This window comes from Sander vitreus, chromosome 12 (genome assembly GCF_031162955.1).
Source record: "Sander vitreus isolate 19-12246 chromosome 12, sanVit1, whole genome shotgun sequence".
Taxonomy (NCBI): Eukaryota; Metazoa; Chordata; class Actinopteri; order Perciformes; family Percidae; genus Sander; species Sander vitreus.
This window is the reverse complement of record NC_135866.1, coordinates 4,733,251-4,748,996: the sequence shown is the minus strand read 5'-3', so window position 1 is coordinate 4,748,996 and position 15,746 is coordinate 4,733,251. Positions and strand designations below refer to the sequence as shown.

General features: G+C 42.7%; 1 protein-coding gene across 3 annotated transcripts in view; it reads left to right on the top strand.

Annotated features, from left to right (window-relative positions):
* The window catches only part of zeb1a (zinc finger E-box binding homeobox 1a), a 91,030-nt gene extending 75,499 nt beyond the window's left edge, over positions 1-15,531 (top strand). For all 3 annotated transcript variants that reach the window (XM_078263510.1, XM_078263513.1, XM_078263512.1), the window contains 3 exons: positions 2,778-4,570; positions 5,156-5,336; positions 12,261-15,531. In XM_078263510.1, the coding sequence (XP_078119636.1) occupies positions 2,778-4,570; positions 5,156-5,336; positions 12,261-12,958 (2,672 nt within the window). In that variant the 3' untranslated portion in view covers positions 12,959-15,531. The remainder of the gene's footprint in view (positions 1-2,777; positions 4,571-5,155; positions 5,337-12,260) is intronic.
* The last annotated feature ends 215 nt before the right edge of the window (positions 15,532-15,746 follow it).

Below are 15,746 nucleotides of genomic sequence, written 5' to 3'. Positions count from 1 at the left end.
CCCCAAACGTCTCAACCATAAAGTGTTAGATTACGCTGTCAACTAGTATAATTAAGTAATAAAAAATAGTCAAAATTCAAATTGGTATGTCTAATTGCATAAAATGCTCTTCATGATTTTTTTCTCGTGTATTCACTGCCAAATAGAATCAAAAACTTTTTTGAAACTTTTTGAAATCAATAAAACATGCAATGTTTACTCTGGGTTTTTTTGGTGTGCAATGATTAATTATTGTCTAGGCTACAGTGTAAACATGGTCAGTAGTGCAGCGATTTAGTTAAAAAAACAATGTGCCCTTTACTCAGGACATGATTTACTCAGAACTGATTTTGACTTCTCAATGTATGTTAGAAATTAGTTTTAATCAAGTTTCTTATGTTTTATAAGGCCTATCTGTTTGTATTAGTTCAGTATTTCAACATTATTTTGTCTCAGGTCTGTGTTTTAGGTTGGACTACTGTCTTCATTTTTCTTTGCAGTGACAGTTCTTGTCATACCACTCTTACCTTTTCACTCTCTTTGTGCATGCTGGGAGTCTGAGTGAAAGGCGGAGTGAGTGAAGCGTGGAGCTATAGCGCGTTTCTTTGTTCATTCTGGTGGATATTTCTAAACGTTTTTCTTGCTCTGTTGTTTCTATATGGCTAGGTAAGAGTTTCTTTTTTTTTTTCATGGTTGTTGTACTTACAAACAGAGCTGCTAAGCGGCGTCGAGGTGGGCAAGGTGGCGTCCGCTGAAACGCCGTCTCTGTCCCCCCAACACGGGGTGCGGCTCATACCTGCCCCGGTGTGCTAATGGAGGTGGTGTCCCTAACTGTGGGAGATGTGGTGGGTCATGCTAATTTGGTCTACGCTCTACCGTATGAACAAGCAGTAGTGGTGTTAGTTATGGAGTAGCATTATATTCATAGTCATAAGCTGGTGGAGAGCGGTGTGGTGACACATTTTCGTCCAGGTGTTTTCTCTAAGTTAGACGGTAACACCGCCCAGAGTTACTGTTGTAACTGCTGGAGAAACAGTTGCGAAAGGTTGCCAGCGAATTTAGGGCAGTCGGGTTGGCAATGCATACAAAGATCCCAGAGGAATGCATGTTTTGTCGCTTAGACGCCAGGCTTTTAATCGCCCACACAAGTTTTGTGGTACTCGTGTGGGCTGGGCCTTTGCACGAGTCCGCAAGAGTGTATGGCTGCAGCCTGGAGACCTCATGTCAGTAGGCTCATTCGAGCCAGGTCTGCGCAGAATCGATCACAGGCGACCAATGCATGCTGCTTTTACTGCTATTTGTCTGATTTAAAGGCATATTATGTACAAACCACATGTTGTGTGGCTGATAGTTACCTTTAGAAGTCAGAGAGACTAAATCTGTTCAGATTACGGATCATCTACAGTGTAAATCAGCAACAGATCAACAGATGTAGAGCATTTTGACAGCTACTCTGTCATAATAAAAACAACTGGAGACTGTGTAGGAGCTGATATATGGGTCTGATAACATTTTATTAAATCGGAATTGGACCACAGTGTTTCTGTCTCCTGTTCAGCCTGAAGGCTGCTGGAATCGTCTGGAAACTGTCCGACTTGATAGCGGATTTTTGTCACCGCCCCCAGCCACTTGACAGGCGAGGCGCAGTTCATCTCGAACAAGCCTATCGTCTCATGCTCCTCCCGTCTCACGCCTGGGCGTGTCAAACGGTAAATTCAGATGTTCAGAATACGAAATCGTGAATTATTTCCTAAATGAAGTCACGGTTAGGTTAGTGAGCATGATGCAATTAATTGAACGCCGTTTAAACTCTTAAATTAACGATAGCCATACATAGCCTATACTTGGCAGATTTGTGAATTAATGTTGTCTCCATGATGTTAACGTTTGTTGTTTATTTGATGAAACCTGCGATGACTTTAAATTTTTTTGTACAACGCAGTAGTGGTGTTAGTTATGGAGTAGCATTATATTCATAGTCATAAGCTGGTGGAGATGTGGTGACACATTTTTGTCTTGACATTTGTTTAAGCCATATTACATGAGAGGGTTTAATTTCGAGGTCCAAAAGGCGCATAACTGAAGTGTGGGCCTCCTCAAGTGGTAACGGTTACCAACAAAATAAGTGATAATTAATCTGTATTCATATTGTGGTGCAATTCGCTCTTGAAATACAAAAAAAAGACAGAATTTCTAGTCACTCCCTATTTAGTCAGCCAGACAATTTGAGCTGTAGCTTTAGAGACCGTGGGATTTCCCAAAGTGAATAAATCCCGCCCGCAGATGTAAACACAAAACTGCTTTGCTAGCTCCATCGTGTTGAAACTAAGACATCTGCTGAAAAAAGAATTGTATTCATTAGCATGACTGTTTAGTTCAAAAACGTAAAAAAGTACGAAAATAGCGGACCAGACGCAAGCTTTTATTTTGAAAAGTCAAAGCTCGGGGACAGCATCAGCCGGTAGGGCATGAGAGGGGAGGCATGAGTCTCCAGGCTGCAGCCATACACGACTCCGAGTCCGAGACACGCGCTGTTCGTTGCAGTACTCTCCGAAGCAAAATAAAGGTGAATAAGCAAGAAGAAGTAGAAAAGAAGTTGATAGCGGAAGTAAAGGAAAGCAGTCTGCCTGTTGGCAACAACACCAGTAGTTACCACATTCATGGTAAACACAGACATACTGCCAAACATTACATTTGTGTAACATTAATACAAAGATGAATTTAAATGAGAATTAATCATGTGATAGAGCTTCTTTTCTTTTAACAGTTTTTATAATTTCTCTGTGTGCCACTCTTAGGTGAGAAACCATATGAATGCTCAAACTGCAAGAAGCGATTCTCCCACTCAGGCTCCTACAGCTCCCACATCAGCAGTAAGAAGTGTGCAGCAACCCCCAATGGCGTCCCTCGATTGCCGATCAAAACTCCCCCACCCACCACCCAGACCACACCGGTCGTAATTGCTCCAGCCCGCATGATTCTCAAAGAGAAAGCTGACAGCAAGCCCCTCCAGGAGCAGCTCCCCGTCACCCAGATCAAATCAGAACCTGTGGAATACGAGTGCAAGGCCATGATGGCGGCACCGGCAACTTCAGCTGGTACCAACGGAGTGGTGAACGGAGGGACGGCACAGCCAGCTATGGTTCCAGCTGCAACCTTGCCTCAGGGCATGGCTATGGTGGTGCCAGCCGTCGGCCTCATGTCGCCCATCAGCATCCACTTGAACGACTTGCAGAATGTGCTCAAAGTGGCGATGGATGGAAACGTGCTCAGGCAGGTGCTGGGCACAGCTAACGGGGTGGTGACGCAGGGAAAGCAGGGAATCGTAGTTCAGCAGCCCCAGCAGCAGATCATCAGCCTGCCGGCCTTTGTGGATCACGACGGCACAACGAAGATCATCATCAACTACAGCATCAGCCCCGCAGCCGCTACCACTGCCACGGGCCAGCCTGCACCGCTTGTTGCCAAAACCAATCCTGCTCCCCCTCCCACTGTCACCACTGCTGCAGCCCCCACCCCCACCAAGACAGACAGACCCTCGACACCAGAGGTGGCCGACCTCTCCATTGTAAAGGCCGAGCCCGAATTGGTAGCCATCCCAGACATAGAGACAGCCCCGCAGACAGAAATGGAACCTGTCAAGACTTCATATGCCCAAACAGCTCATATGCCAAAAGTCAACAGCTCCAGTTCGTGTTTACTCTGCGATGACTGTCCCGACAACCTGGAGGCGCTACATCTCCTCCAGCACCGCAAAGCAGCCAACGGGGAGGCCGTTGACTCAGCCGCGTTGGACCCCTCGTTTGCTGCTCTGCTCAGCGAGGCAGGGGTGACGCTGGAGGAGCCGCCTGTGGACGACCTGCTCTCACTCCTCAAGACCTACTTTGCCTCCAATGCCAAACCCAGCGAGAAGGAGCTGTCAAAGATCTCGGAGTCTGTCAGGATTCCCGTGGATGTGGTCAGAAAGTGGTTTGCCAAGATGAACTCTGGGAAAAATGTGGGCAAATATCACAGTGGCGCTACAGCGGTTTCCAAAAAGACTGAAACCACGAGTCTCAGCTCGGAGGACGCCTCGAATCATAACGGTGAGGCACAGGAGGACAGCTCCCAAGAAACCTCCAACAAAGCCCCATCCGAATCTGGCAGCGCATCTCCGTCAGACTCCTCACCACTAAGCCTCAACGCCGGGGACCTCGTCATCGTTAAGAGTGAGCCAGAAGACCCGGACACCCCGGACTCCCAGGCCGAGCCGCTCGACCTCTCCCTCCCTAAACACATCGCAGCAGCATTGGAGACGGCCCAGCCCCCCGCCAAGCAGCAGGAGCACCCCCTGAACCTGACCTGCCTGAGGAAGGAGCAGCTGGACGGGCGAACCTTCTACGTCAACAAGACCGGAGGGCCCGTCAACATCGTCACTACCACACAGCTGCCCACGTTAGTGGCCATCGCTGGTCAGGGCACGGTGGGCTGTCTCAGCGCCATCAACACCACGACCAAACGCACCATCCTCATCCCCCAGCTCACCTACACCTACGCCACTACAGCCGGCAGCGCAACCGGAACAAAGACTGTCGTACTGAACGGCCACACGGTTGGTAGTATTAAACATTATTATTTCTACAAAACAACATTTCCTCTGTGGGCAATTAATTTGAATTACGTATTAAGGATCCCCATTTGCTGACGCCTAGACAACCAGCTAGTCTTCCTGGGGTCCAAAAAAACATGAAATCAGACAATATTAGAACTTTTCATGACACATATAGGAAGAGAAAGGAAACATAAACTAACACGTATAAACAAAATAACAAGGAAAAGAACCATAAAAACCCAAGAAAAAGTCATTCAAAAAACAAAATAACATTACACTATATAAAACTACATAACACATGGGTTTAGAGCTAACATCTAGGTAGCTCACAAAGACAAAGAATGAGGAAAATATGCGATAACGTTGTTTAACATCGCGATAGCGATATTATTTGCGATATATAAGCAGATATTAAAGTGTACTCAGTTGTGTTGCTTTCAGTATTCAGTATTGTGAAGCCCTAGATTGAAACCGTGACCATCACTGAGCTCTTTTTCTTTACTTTTAGGATTATTGTCCTCACCCGACACATGCCATTACAGTATTTGACCACAGCAACAACGGTGAATTTTCTTCCGTTTACAGCAGGGGAAGAGGCTGGAGAGCAGCTCTGATGCCGTCTCCATGGTGGAGGAGCAGAACGACTTGGACTCAGCCGTGCTGATGAAAAAGCGGCGGCTGGAAAACGGCGTCTACCCGTGTGACCTTTGCTCCAAAGTCTTCCAGAAGGGCAGCTCCCTGCTTAGGCACAAATATGAACACACCGGTATGGACGTGAATTTATTGAGGAAAGGAAAATTGGCCAGGAACGTGATGTTTATTCAAAAAGAGAGCTTTATTAGCACACAACAAACACAGCCTACACAACAAATTGTAAACTGGTAAAAAAAAAAAATGGAACTGGCAGCATTCTGTCTTAATTCGGTCCGTTTTGCACGTCTGTTTTTTCGTCTGTGGTGCGAAAAGGACACACAATCCAGCACACTCTGTCTCGCTTTCAGCAGCTGTAAAAACAATCAATAAAGGCAATCAGTACTGCGCGATGCACTGCGTATGGACACAACATATCTATTAATTAATTAAAAATAGTCACATTGACCAAAACGGATCTAATTGTACCCTCTTTCTTCTCACTGGACTCCGAGCTGAACTCTTCACAGCTTCCGCCTGCGATGCAAGATCTGGTTGTTTCTACCTGAAGCTCCTGCTTACTGTCTCGTAATTACAGGCAGCTGGAAAACAATTAAATGAGAGTGGTATGAATAAAAATAAAAAACATAAGACACAGTAAAATTAAACAAGGAATGAGAAAACAGGAAATGTTACTTACACACAATGCCGTCATTGTCAACATCATGTAAATTTGGACTTGCTCCGAGCAAATAGGTCACTGCCTCGTTATGAGGCGAGGTTAGTCTGTGAAAACAAAATGTACGGTTAAGATCGGTCTATTAACGTATCTTATTTCCTTATACAGCAGAATGAAAGCATATTCTTTAAATCTTACCCTTGCTCCGGTTCGTAGCGCCTACAATTTGTCTCCGAGTTGTGAAGACGGCGTACTGCTTCCTGTAAGTTACAAGACCAAAAAAATACACTTTTATAAAGCAACTTACACTGGTCCCGCTTATTAGCTCTGCTTAATAATGAATCGCACTGAAAGCAGCCACACAGCTCTGTGCTGCTTGCGTTTAAACTTGCGTGCATGGCGGGGTTTAAAACATTACTGCCAAAGTCTAAGTAGCCTGTTTAACATCAAAAGACAGTCATTGTACTTGTCAAGAGTTAATAAACAATACAGACTAGCTCACCGTTTCATTAATAATCATATACTTACGTTTCCTGTGGGCGCATCTTTACGGAGCCCCGAGGTGACATGGAGGAAAAAAATTAAAACGCTCCGCACATCTTGAACAACTCCTGTGTGTTTCCTTTTTAGGTGCGTGGTTGTAATTCCTTGATAAGCAAGTGAAGTTTGACAGACTGTACAGACAATTCTTTTACCAGTTGGCCTGAAATACTCCCATACTTTGGAAGCTTTTGCTCTAACTCTCAGAGGAGTTAGTGTTTTGGTGTCAGCAGAAAGACTTCTCTTAGAAAACTGTACAGTGGTGCCTCTGTCTCCATTCCACCAGACAATCTTGGATGAGCAAGACTAGGGCTGCACGATATTTTGTTTCATCGTCTACATCGCGATGTGTGCATGCGCGATAGTCACATCGCAGGACGTTGCGATGTTGACGCTACAACTTCTTTGCTGCTTGATAAAAAAGTAAACTTTCACCGTTCTCCTTTTACATGATTGTTACCGACCGACCCTTCCCCTTTAAGACAGGTGGTCATGTGACGTAACGTTTGTCCGACAGGGGGGGGTCGTTATGGGAAGTGAGGCTCTCCCGTGTCTAGAAAAGTACGGTAAGCGGCAGCTGCCGCTGACACAGTGATGCATGTGCTTTTCCATGATTGCTACCGACCCTTCCCCTTTAAGACAGGTGGTCATGTGACGTAACGTTAGTCCGACGGGGGGGGTTGTTATGGGAAGTGAGGCTCTCCCGTGTGTAGAAAAGTACGGTAAGCGACAGCTGCCGCTGACACAGTGATGCATGTGCTTTTCCATGGGTATTGAAGCTACAGTAGTCAGTGTTTTATGTTCGCTGCAAAGACTAAATCACCTAATCACGACATATCCCGGCCATTTTACCAGCCAGGCTAAAGCTAACATAGTTAGCCTAAAGAAACAAGGCGTCTGTCCCAACTAACGTTATGGTTCGGAGCAGCGACGCTGGAAACATAACACTAATCTACAACAGCAGTCTGTTTCTGATATAACGTAATTTACACTGATTTAAGTGCTCTTGGATACACAGTTTGTTGCAAGAGTGTGACATCAAAGCCGGTCTACGGAAAGCCGTTCCACTCCCTATTCAGCCCCATTGTACCGAATTTGGTTGCAGTTCCACCAGAGTTCCACTGGGGGTGATCGCGGTCCAGTGCTAAATGAATGGGACTCTATGGAGCTAGACGGCTAAATGTGTCTCTTTCGCCTGATTGTCGTTGAGGAATCTCAGATTTGATTGTAGTTTTTGCAAGTTCAACATGGATTATAGGTCAAAAGTTGAATGGACTTGTGTCCTTTCAATTTCTTACATGTTGAGTCGTTGTTGCCCATAACACGCTAGCATTCTGCTAATGAATGCTGATTGGTCAGTGAAGGACTGATTACGATCGAAGATCCCGCTTGACGGCATCCGAAGCAGAACCAGAATGTCTGAGTGAATATTTTGGCGTGGTCTTTAAAACATTAGCAAACCTCTTTCTAGCACGTGTATTAACAGGGAGAGCATAACCTGTCAGCTGTGTTGTCGATGCTTCGAGAGAACAAAGGAAGCGACTCAGAGCTTGCCGTAAAGCAGTATCTCTGGCCGTATATGTGTATGACGTCATTGACATTTTAAAAGGCTTTTTAGAACAAAAAAGCCACAAAAATCTAACACCCAGCAGTGTGTATTTTCTTAGCCTCCCCTTTCGAATGCAACATTCAAATTACTAGACAAAAAATTATATCCTGAGAAAAGTGGATTTTGAGGGGTATAGCTCCATAGAGTCCCATTCATTCTGCACTGGCCTGTGAGCGCCCCCTATATGGAACTCTGGTGGAACTGCAACCAGTTCAGAAGCCGGAAGTAACGAGAGAGTGGAACTTCTTCCCTTATTAGAAATTCTTTGGTGACATGCAGGCTCTGCATGCACAGCAGACCAACAGTCATGATCAATTTTAATCAATTTATCAAACAACCAAAGCAGGCCCCGCTAGTCGACCACAATCTGAAATTTAGAGGAAGCAACATGCATGCATTATTAATATCATTCACTTTAGCCTGGATTGATATTATATGAATACAATGGTGTCATGTCAGTCAACCAGTGTATTTCTTCCTAATTTCCCTTTCCAAAATCACTTCAGAGAAGCGCTTACTTGCTTTGGTTTTTGTTCAACAAAGACATAAGAAAATTTCCTTTTTCATTTTTATTTTCTTTGTAGATGTACTCCCCTACAAAATCACCCCAGTAGTTGAGAATTATTTAGTATTTCTAAATAGGGCTATTTATGTCCTCTTGTACCGCAATGTAAGTTTTTTCCAATATCGTGCAGGCCTAAGCAAGACCAAAGAAAGGTCACTGTAGTCATGCCACTATACACAGTGGATGAGCTCTGGGAGACTATGATGTTGTTTGCATGGAATGCACATTTTACCTTTATGGCAAAGCCTGTTAAAAACTAATTGTTGAAATAAATTGTTTTGTGTATCTTTTTTACATAACATTGGCCATTGCTAATGACATACACAGTAATTAATCTAGCATACTTTCATTAAATAAATCAATTCAAGCTAAAAATTTAAGAGTCTACAATTAGGCTGTACTGAGCCTGATCTATTTATACCAGAGATTTTCTTAAAATTAAGTTAATACCTTTTAGAAAAATGTCACCTGGGGTAAAACTCCCCTTGCTGCTACCCTGATTTGCATTTGTATAGCTCACAGCATTTTCATTTACATGTTAACTCCTCCCCTAGAATTAAGGGGAGGGGGGGTCATGGGGGGACAACTGCCAAGCAAGGCCCACATCAATTTCCGACAATTAACGGCAGTTTTCGGTGTTGCCTGTAAATTGCCGTTTACAGTCGTAAACCTGAACTTCCACGACAATCTACAGTGCTGCTTACTGACGAAAATCCCACTTTTCATGCAGTGGCAGATATTGATCTGGGACTATATTGGGTGGAAGCACAGGCGAAGCACTGCTACTTAGAGATATCATGCAGCACCTGAAAACCCCCAACTTCCGTCAACACACCGGCGTGAATATTAGCTGGCTATTTTGCCTACAGTAGACAGTGAATGGCGATGAACATGGCGGATTTTGTGAGAGACGAAGACAGTCAAGATCCAGAACCATACCTCTACGAACCAGAGTTTTCAGAAGAGGAGCTGTGTGCTTTGGAAATAGAACGACAGGAGGAGTAGGTTGCGATCGCTCAACAGCCTGAGGACGTGAGGATGAGAGCTGACATGAACTGGTGGTGTGAGTGTGGGGGAATATGCCAACCTATGCCGGCTGAAATAGAGTGTCTGTGCTGTGACGAGTGAGACAAGGTACTGTTATTGATGACCAGGCTCAACGTGTCAGATCAAGATGAGCGTGCCCGCAGGTGTGTCACAGCTACCGAGGATTTCTCGGCGTTGATCCATCCTGCAGTCCTCGACTTTTTTTAAGGTGCAATAAAGTCAACTGGGAAAAACGCCAAATGGACCCAAAAAAACAGCTGTCCACAGAGTAAGTTATTATTGTATTTTACGGGATAGATCAACCCATATTAGACCCGTACTCACACAGAGTTGTTGCGTGATATCTCTGCGCCAAAGTAGCAGTGCTTCGGCTGTGCTTCCACCCAATATAGTCCCAAATCAATATCTGCCTAGGAAATTGTCTAGTCTTAATCTGCATTGCTATTTGTACTCATTGTGAATACGCAGGCCACAAGAAGTAATTAGGTTGTTTTTTTATTTTTTTTTGGCTCACTTTTACTCACGACATGCTAACCGGCAACATGTTTCCCACCTTGTTAAGTCATTGTTGATAATTATTGATAATGACAAATCATTAACGTGATCAGTGTCTTCACATAGATCATTAATCATTAATAATCATATATAACTAAAGGCAAACTGAGCAAATTTGTTATTTCAGAAGAGTGTATCAAACTGGTAGCCCTTCGTATGACTCAGTACCCATGAAGTAGCTCTCAGTTTCAAAAAGGTTGGTGACCCCTGGTCTAGACCATACTCGCTTTTTTTTTACCTTAAAGCAGTGGCTCCTACCCTTTTTGGCCTGTGAACTCTTAAAGCGTTTGACCTTTTGTCATCTGCATATTTATACGCTTAATATCAGGATTGATCAATTAATCGTTTGAGCTTAAAAGTGAAAAAAAAAAAGCTCAATCTCAGTTTTCCAAAACCTAAGATGATGATATCAAATTGTTTATTTTTTCATACATCCCAAAACCTAAAGACTTCACTTTATTATTACATTAAACAAAGAAAAGCAGCAACTCCTCATAATTTAGAAGCTGGACCTAGGCAATGTTTGACCTTTGTTTTTGAAAAATGAATTTGATTGATTCCAATCAATCAACTGATCGATTTATCAACTAATTGTTTCAGCTTTGAAGATGTTGAAAAATGTCTTGGGGGGGGGAGAGAGACTAGAGGAAAGTCTTAATAAAGACAGTTTTAGCTTATCCTATTAAATCATCTCACAACCAGTGATGGGAATAACGGCGTTATAAATGATGGCGTTACTCTTTTTCAGTAACGAGTAATCTAATTGATTACTCTTTCCATCTTAATAACGCTGTTATCGTTACTGCCAAAAAAATGCAGCGCGTTACTATATTTGAAGCTGTTTTTTTCATCAGACCAACTAGATCTCTGAGCCGAGAGGTAAATACTTTTTTTTACTGTTCTTCCTTGGTTAGTGGGCAGTGCACAACGCAAGCGCATACATGCTGACGATTGGCTGAAGTTGAGTAAAATTTCATGGTAAGCCAATCAGAGGTAGAGTTGGGCGGGTGTTTGAAAGCACGCATAGTCGGACACACAACGAACAACACAAGCGAGCAAGCGAGTCAGGTATGGCGTTATGAAATCAAGGAGAGGGTTAACTTTTCCTGCTACAGATTTTCCACCGTGGTCAGAAAGAACAGGGGAGACACTTTGTTTCTCTTACTATATGACTCTAGAGTCGCTAATCGTCGTCACTCTCTCACTTTTCCCTCGCTCTATCACCTACTCCCCACACACACACAAACACATGCTGGCTCGACGCACACACCAGCGCACAGCTATAAACATCAGGCCACTTACGTTATTTGCACTACATAGTGTATATATTTGTTATTTATTTTTGGTATAGTGCTTAACAAGCATAATTTAATTTTGCCCAGTTGTGGCCTGTTGAGGTGTTGTGTTATTTGTATCGATCCACTATATAAACATAATATCTACATACATGGCATTTGATTGGAGGCTAGTCTCACTTTGTCCCACAGCCACATTAAAATAGTTTAGATTTGTGTACATTGTTTCTGTTAATGTACTGTATTGTATTAAGTGTCCATTTCATTATAATATTCAGATTTATCATAAATAATTGAACATGCACATGTATTTTAAGTCCCGTTAAAGACGGGTAGGTGGAGGTGTGGTCACATTTGAGCCTTTAAACATTTACTTGAAAGTAATACAATAGTTACTTTCTGAAGTAACTAGTTACTTTCATAATTTGTAACTGAATAACTAATTTAGTTACTTTTTGGAAGAACTAACTAGTAACTGTAACTAATTATTTTTTTAAAGTAACTTGCCCAACACAACTCACAACCACCGTTAGATGTTTTTGTGACACCTTGTAGGGGGCTGGATCCTTATAATAATCCATAAACCACTCCAAGACATCTAACAAACACTACTACTTAGGTACTGGCACTTCACTTTGTACTTCACTTTTGTGTGAAGTACACACTTTTGTTTTTTTCACTTTGTGTATTTCTTTGATAATACTGTTCCTCTACTACTTTAATCGGACTGTTTGAGTTCTTCTTCTGTCTGACTGTTCTGTCATCTGCAGGAAAGCGGCCCCACGAGTGCAGCATCTGCAAGAAGGCCTTCAAACACAAACACCACCTGATTGAGCACTCGCGGCTGCACTCCGGTGAGAAACCCTACCAGTGCGATAAGTGCGGCAAGCGTTTCTCCCACTCGGGCTCATACTCCCAGCACATGAACCACCGCTACTCCTACTGCAAGAAGGACGGGCCGAGCTCCGGCTCCGGGCCACGCGAGGCTCAGTCGGAGCTCGGCAGCCCCCTCGGCGCCGGGCCGCAGTCGGACAGCCGGACCACGACCCCTCCCTCCCAAATGGACTCAGACGAGAGGGAGAGCGAGGACGAGGACGACGAGGCCATGTGCATGGACGACATCCGGGTGGTGCAGGTGGACGACGGCGAGTGCGAGATCTACGAGGGCAACTTTGAGGAGGACGAGGACGGCGAGGAGATGGCGGAGGAAGACACGGCCGAAGAGGAAGAGGCAGACGGAGACAAGGTGGACAACGAGTTTGTTTGTGACGTGGTGGAGGTCGAGCTTGAGGACGGTCACGTGGAGGACAAAGAGACGGAGGAAACGACTGAAGAGAAGGAGGAAGCGGAAAGCACGGATACAGAGGAAGTGGCAGACTGTGAAGCAAATACGGACAAAAGCATCAGGGAGGGCTCAGACAGTGCTGAATCCACAGAGGAAGTGGTGACAAACGCCAAAATAAAATGATGGAAAATCTCTTCGGGACAGCTCAAAATGCCTCGGTTATGACATTTCGAGTTAATTCAGACAAAGCCGCAGAAAAGTCGAGAAAGTCACAGCGGTTGCCTGATCTTAACGGTCCACTACTGTGTACAAAAACCCAGGTGTGCCTGAACTTGGAAAAAAAAAAATGACTTTTTTTTCTTGTGGAAATGAAATATCAGTGTTAAAATTGTTTATAGAAGTCCAGATTTTAAAGCAGAATTCACCCATCAATGTGTTAGACTTGTTACTGAGACATACCAGGTTGTTTTTGTTTGTCTGTTTTCATTTGGTCAGTGTTACTAATCTTGTTTGAAAACATTTTAACCTGTAAAGATGAGAGATTTCTATACCTTTTTATTGCCAATGAAGTTTCCTAAATCAGTATTTTATTGAGTTCTACGAACAAAAACCTCTGCACTACAGTATTCCTGGTTTACCTACGGATACATGCCTCATGCATCGTATGCCCTTCAGTGTTATATACGTACACTAGCTAGCAAGATGTTGTTTGTGTTAGTGTTGGCTAGTTAGCATTACTTTAGTTTTCAGTTTGACTGTTAGCCTTAAGGAAAACAAAGCATTCTTGGGGAGGATTGTGGGCGGGATGGGGAGTCCGGGATAAGATGTCGGCTTCTGTACGCCATAACCAAACTTGCCCTATCAGGGAAGGTGGAGTCACAACCTTAAAGCCAGCATCAGGGGTCTGTGTTTTCGCAACCCTGCGTAGCCTACACGGGTGGAGTCTCCAGGTGAAGATTGAAATGCAGACTCCACCTCACCTGGCTCCGCTGTGGTTCGGGAAACGCACGCGCCCATTCTTACCGAGCTTCTCCTTATTTTGGTTGACTTTAAAGTTTCAGTGTTATTATCTTATAAATGAAGTCATACTGTACGTGAAGGACCAGGGCTGTTCCCTGCTCCACCCCAATGCCTCCAGCCTTATGCAAGACCTGTGTGCTGTTAAAAGTGCCATTGAACAGTGTTATCATTTCTTCTTTACACATGTAGCCAGTATTATGTCCCTCTGTTACCTACACGAGACCCATATTGACTAATGTTTGTCGACTTGCACAGAACAGCTAATTTGTCACAATAGCTGAAAGATGCATCCTGTGAAATGAATTTAAATATTTGCAAGGCCTATAAAAGTATTTGGACCACTTGTTAGGGCTTCACAGTATTAGGGCTTCAACTATCGATTTTGGTCATTGATTTTTCTTTTTTTTTTTTTTTTGATTAATCGAGTAATTGTTAAGTCAACAATAAATAGTGTAAAAGGGGCCAAGATGGTGCCTTTAAATGTCTTACTGTGTCTGAACACAAATTTAAAACCCAAATATATTCAATTTACAATGATAAACTGAGAATCCTAGCTACACAATGTTGTCCAAAGTATTTAAATTGTAGTTGAAAAGTAAAGACTTTTTGAAGCAGAGGAAGGTGTGGGAACCGTTGAGAAATACAGTCCGGACTGAGCTTAGCTGTGGATATGAAATGCCTTGTAAACTCATTTCCTGCTGATGGTAAAAGTTTTTAGAAGAAGTGATTTAATATGTTGGACTGCATGTCACAAGTCAGTTTAAAAAAAGTGTTTAAAAACAGAAAGTGTTCCATTTTCTGCAGATTGAAATATTTGAAGTTTAAGACACTCTGCTCCACCTGGTTGGCTCGGAAAGAAATACAAAAAATTAACAAAACCAAGATGAATTTGAAGTAAATAATTCAGCCCAACTTGTGCACTTGTTTCGGATAGTAAAAAAGAAAAGAAAAAGCTGTCCCGCACTTCAAACGTTAGTGAATGTGGTCTCTGTCGATGTGTTTTCAGTTGGTTTTACCGAACAGTGTTTATAATATTAGTCTGTTTTCTTTTTTTTTTTTTTTATGTGTGTCCTCTGTATAATTTTTTGACAATGGCAGTATTAGAACCCTTTTCACAGATTAAAAAAAAATGTACCTGTTTAGTTTTTAGAAGACTTTTTTATATTTATGTGTCTTATTTTTATATTTTCTTTTATGGTTATTTATTACACATTGTAACGTACATTACTGTAGTTTGAATTGATACAATAATATATTTTAGTATGAAAAATAACCTCAAGACGAACAAAAAACCCCAACATGTGGTTCTGGGAGCTGAAGTTTGTTTTAACAAAAAAAAAAACATAAAAAGATAAAACATGTATTCTGTAAACATGACTTCTGTTTTAAGCTAAAAAAAGAAGAAAAAAGACAGGAATGAAGTGAGAAATAGAAACTTGTTACATGTGCATCCGCTCTTTGCGTCGTTATGAAGCTACTGAATTCTAAAACTCTGTGATTTTCAAAGCATGAGTCGTCGCGTTTTAATGAAGGATCCCTTTTTATTTCGAAGCCAAATTCCGATGGTCCCGCCACCCTGTTTTCTGTTCTGTGCCAACTTCCATTGTACTGTCGAAGGTTGCATATCACATTGTTCTGTCCTCACCCTTTGTAAATCCACTGTCTTTTTGTATTGTTTTTATTTTAGTTTTGCTCCATTTTTATGACTCCCCATCACAATAAAATATAAGAAAGCATTTGTGAGTTGCTTGTTTTACTTCTACTTAGCCTCCTACTTTATCACTATTACTATCTACTGGGATAAAAAAAATATTGTGTATAAGAAAAAGACTGCATGTTTTATGTAAGGATAGTATGACATTTAGTCACTTAGAAATCTAAGCCAGAGTCACTTGGATATGACTTAATTTTGACTTACTTTTTTAATTTTGAGCATTTTGCCTATATTAGA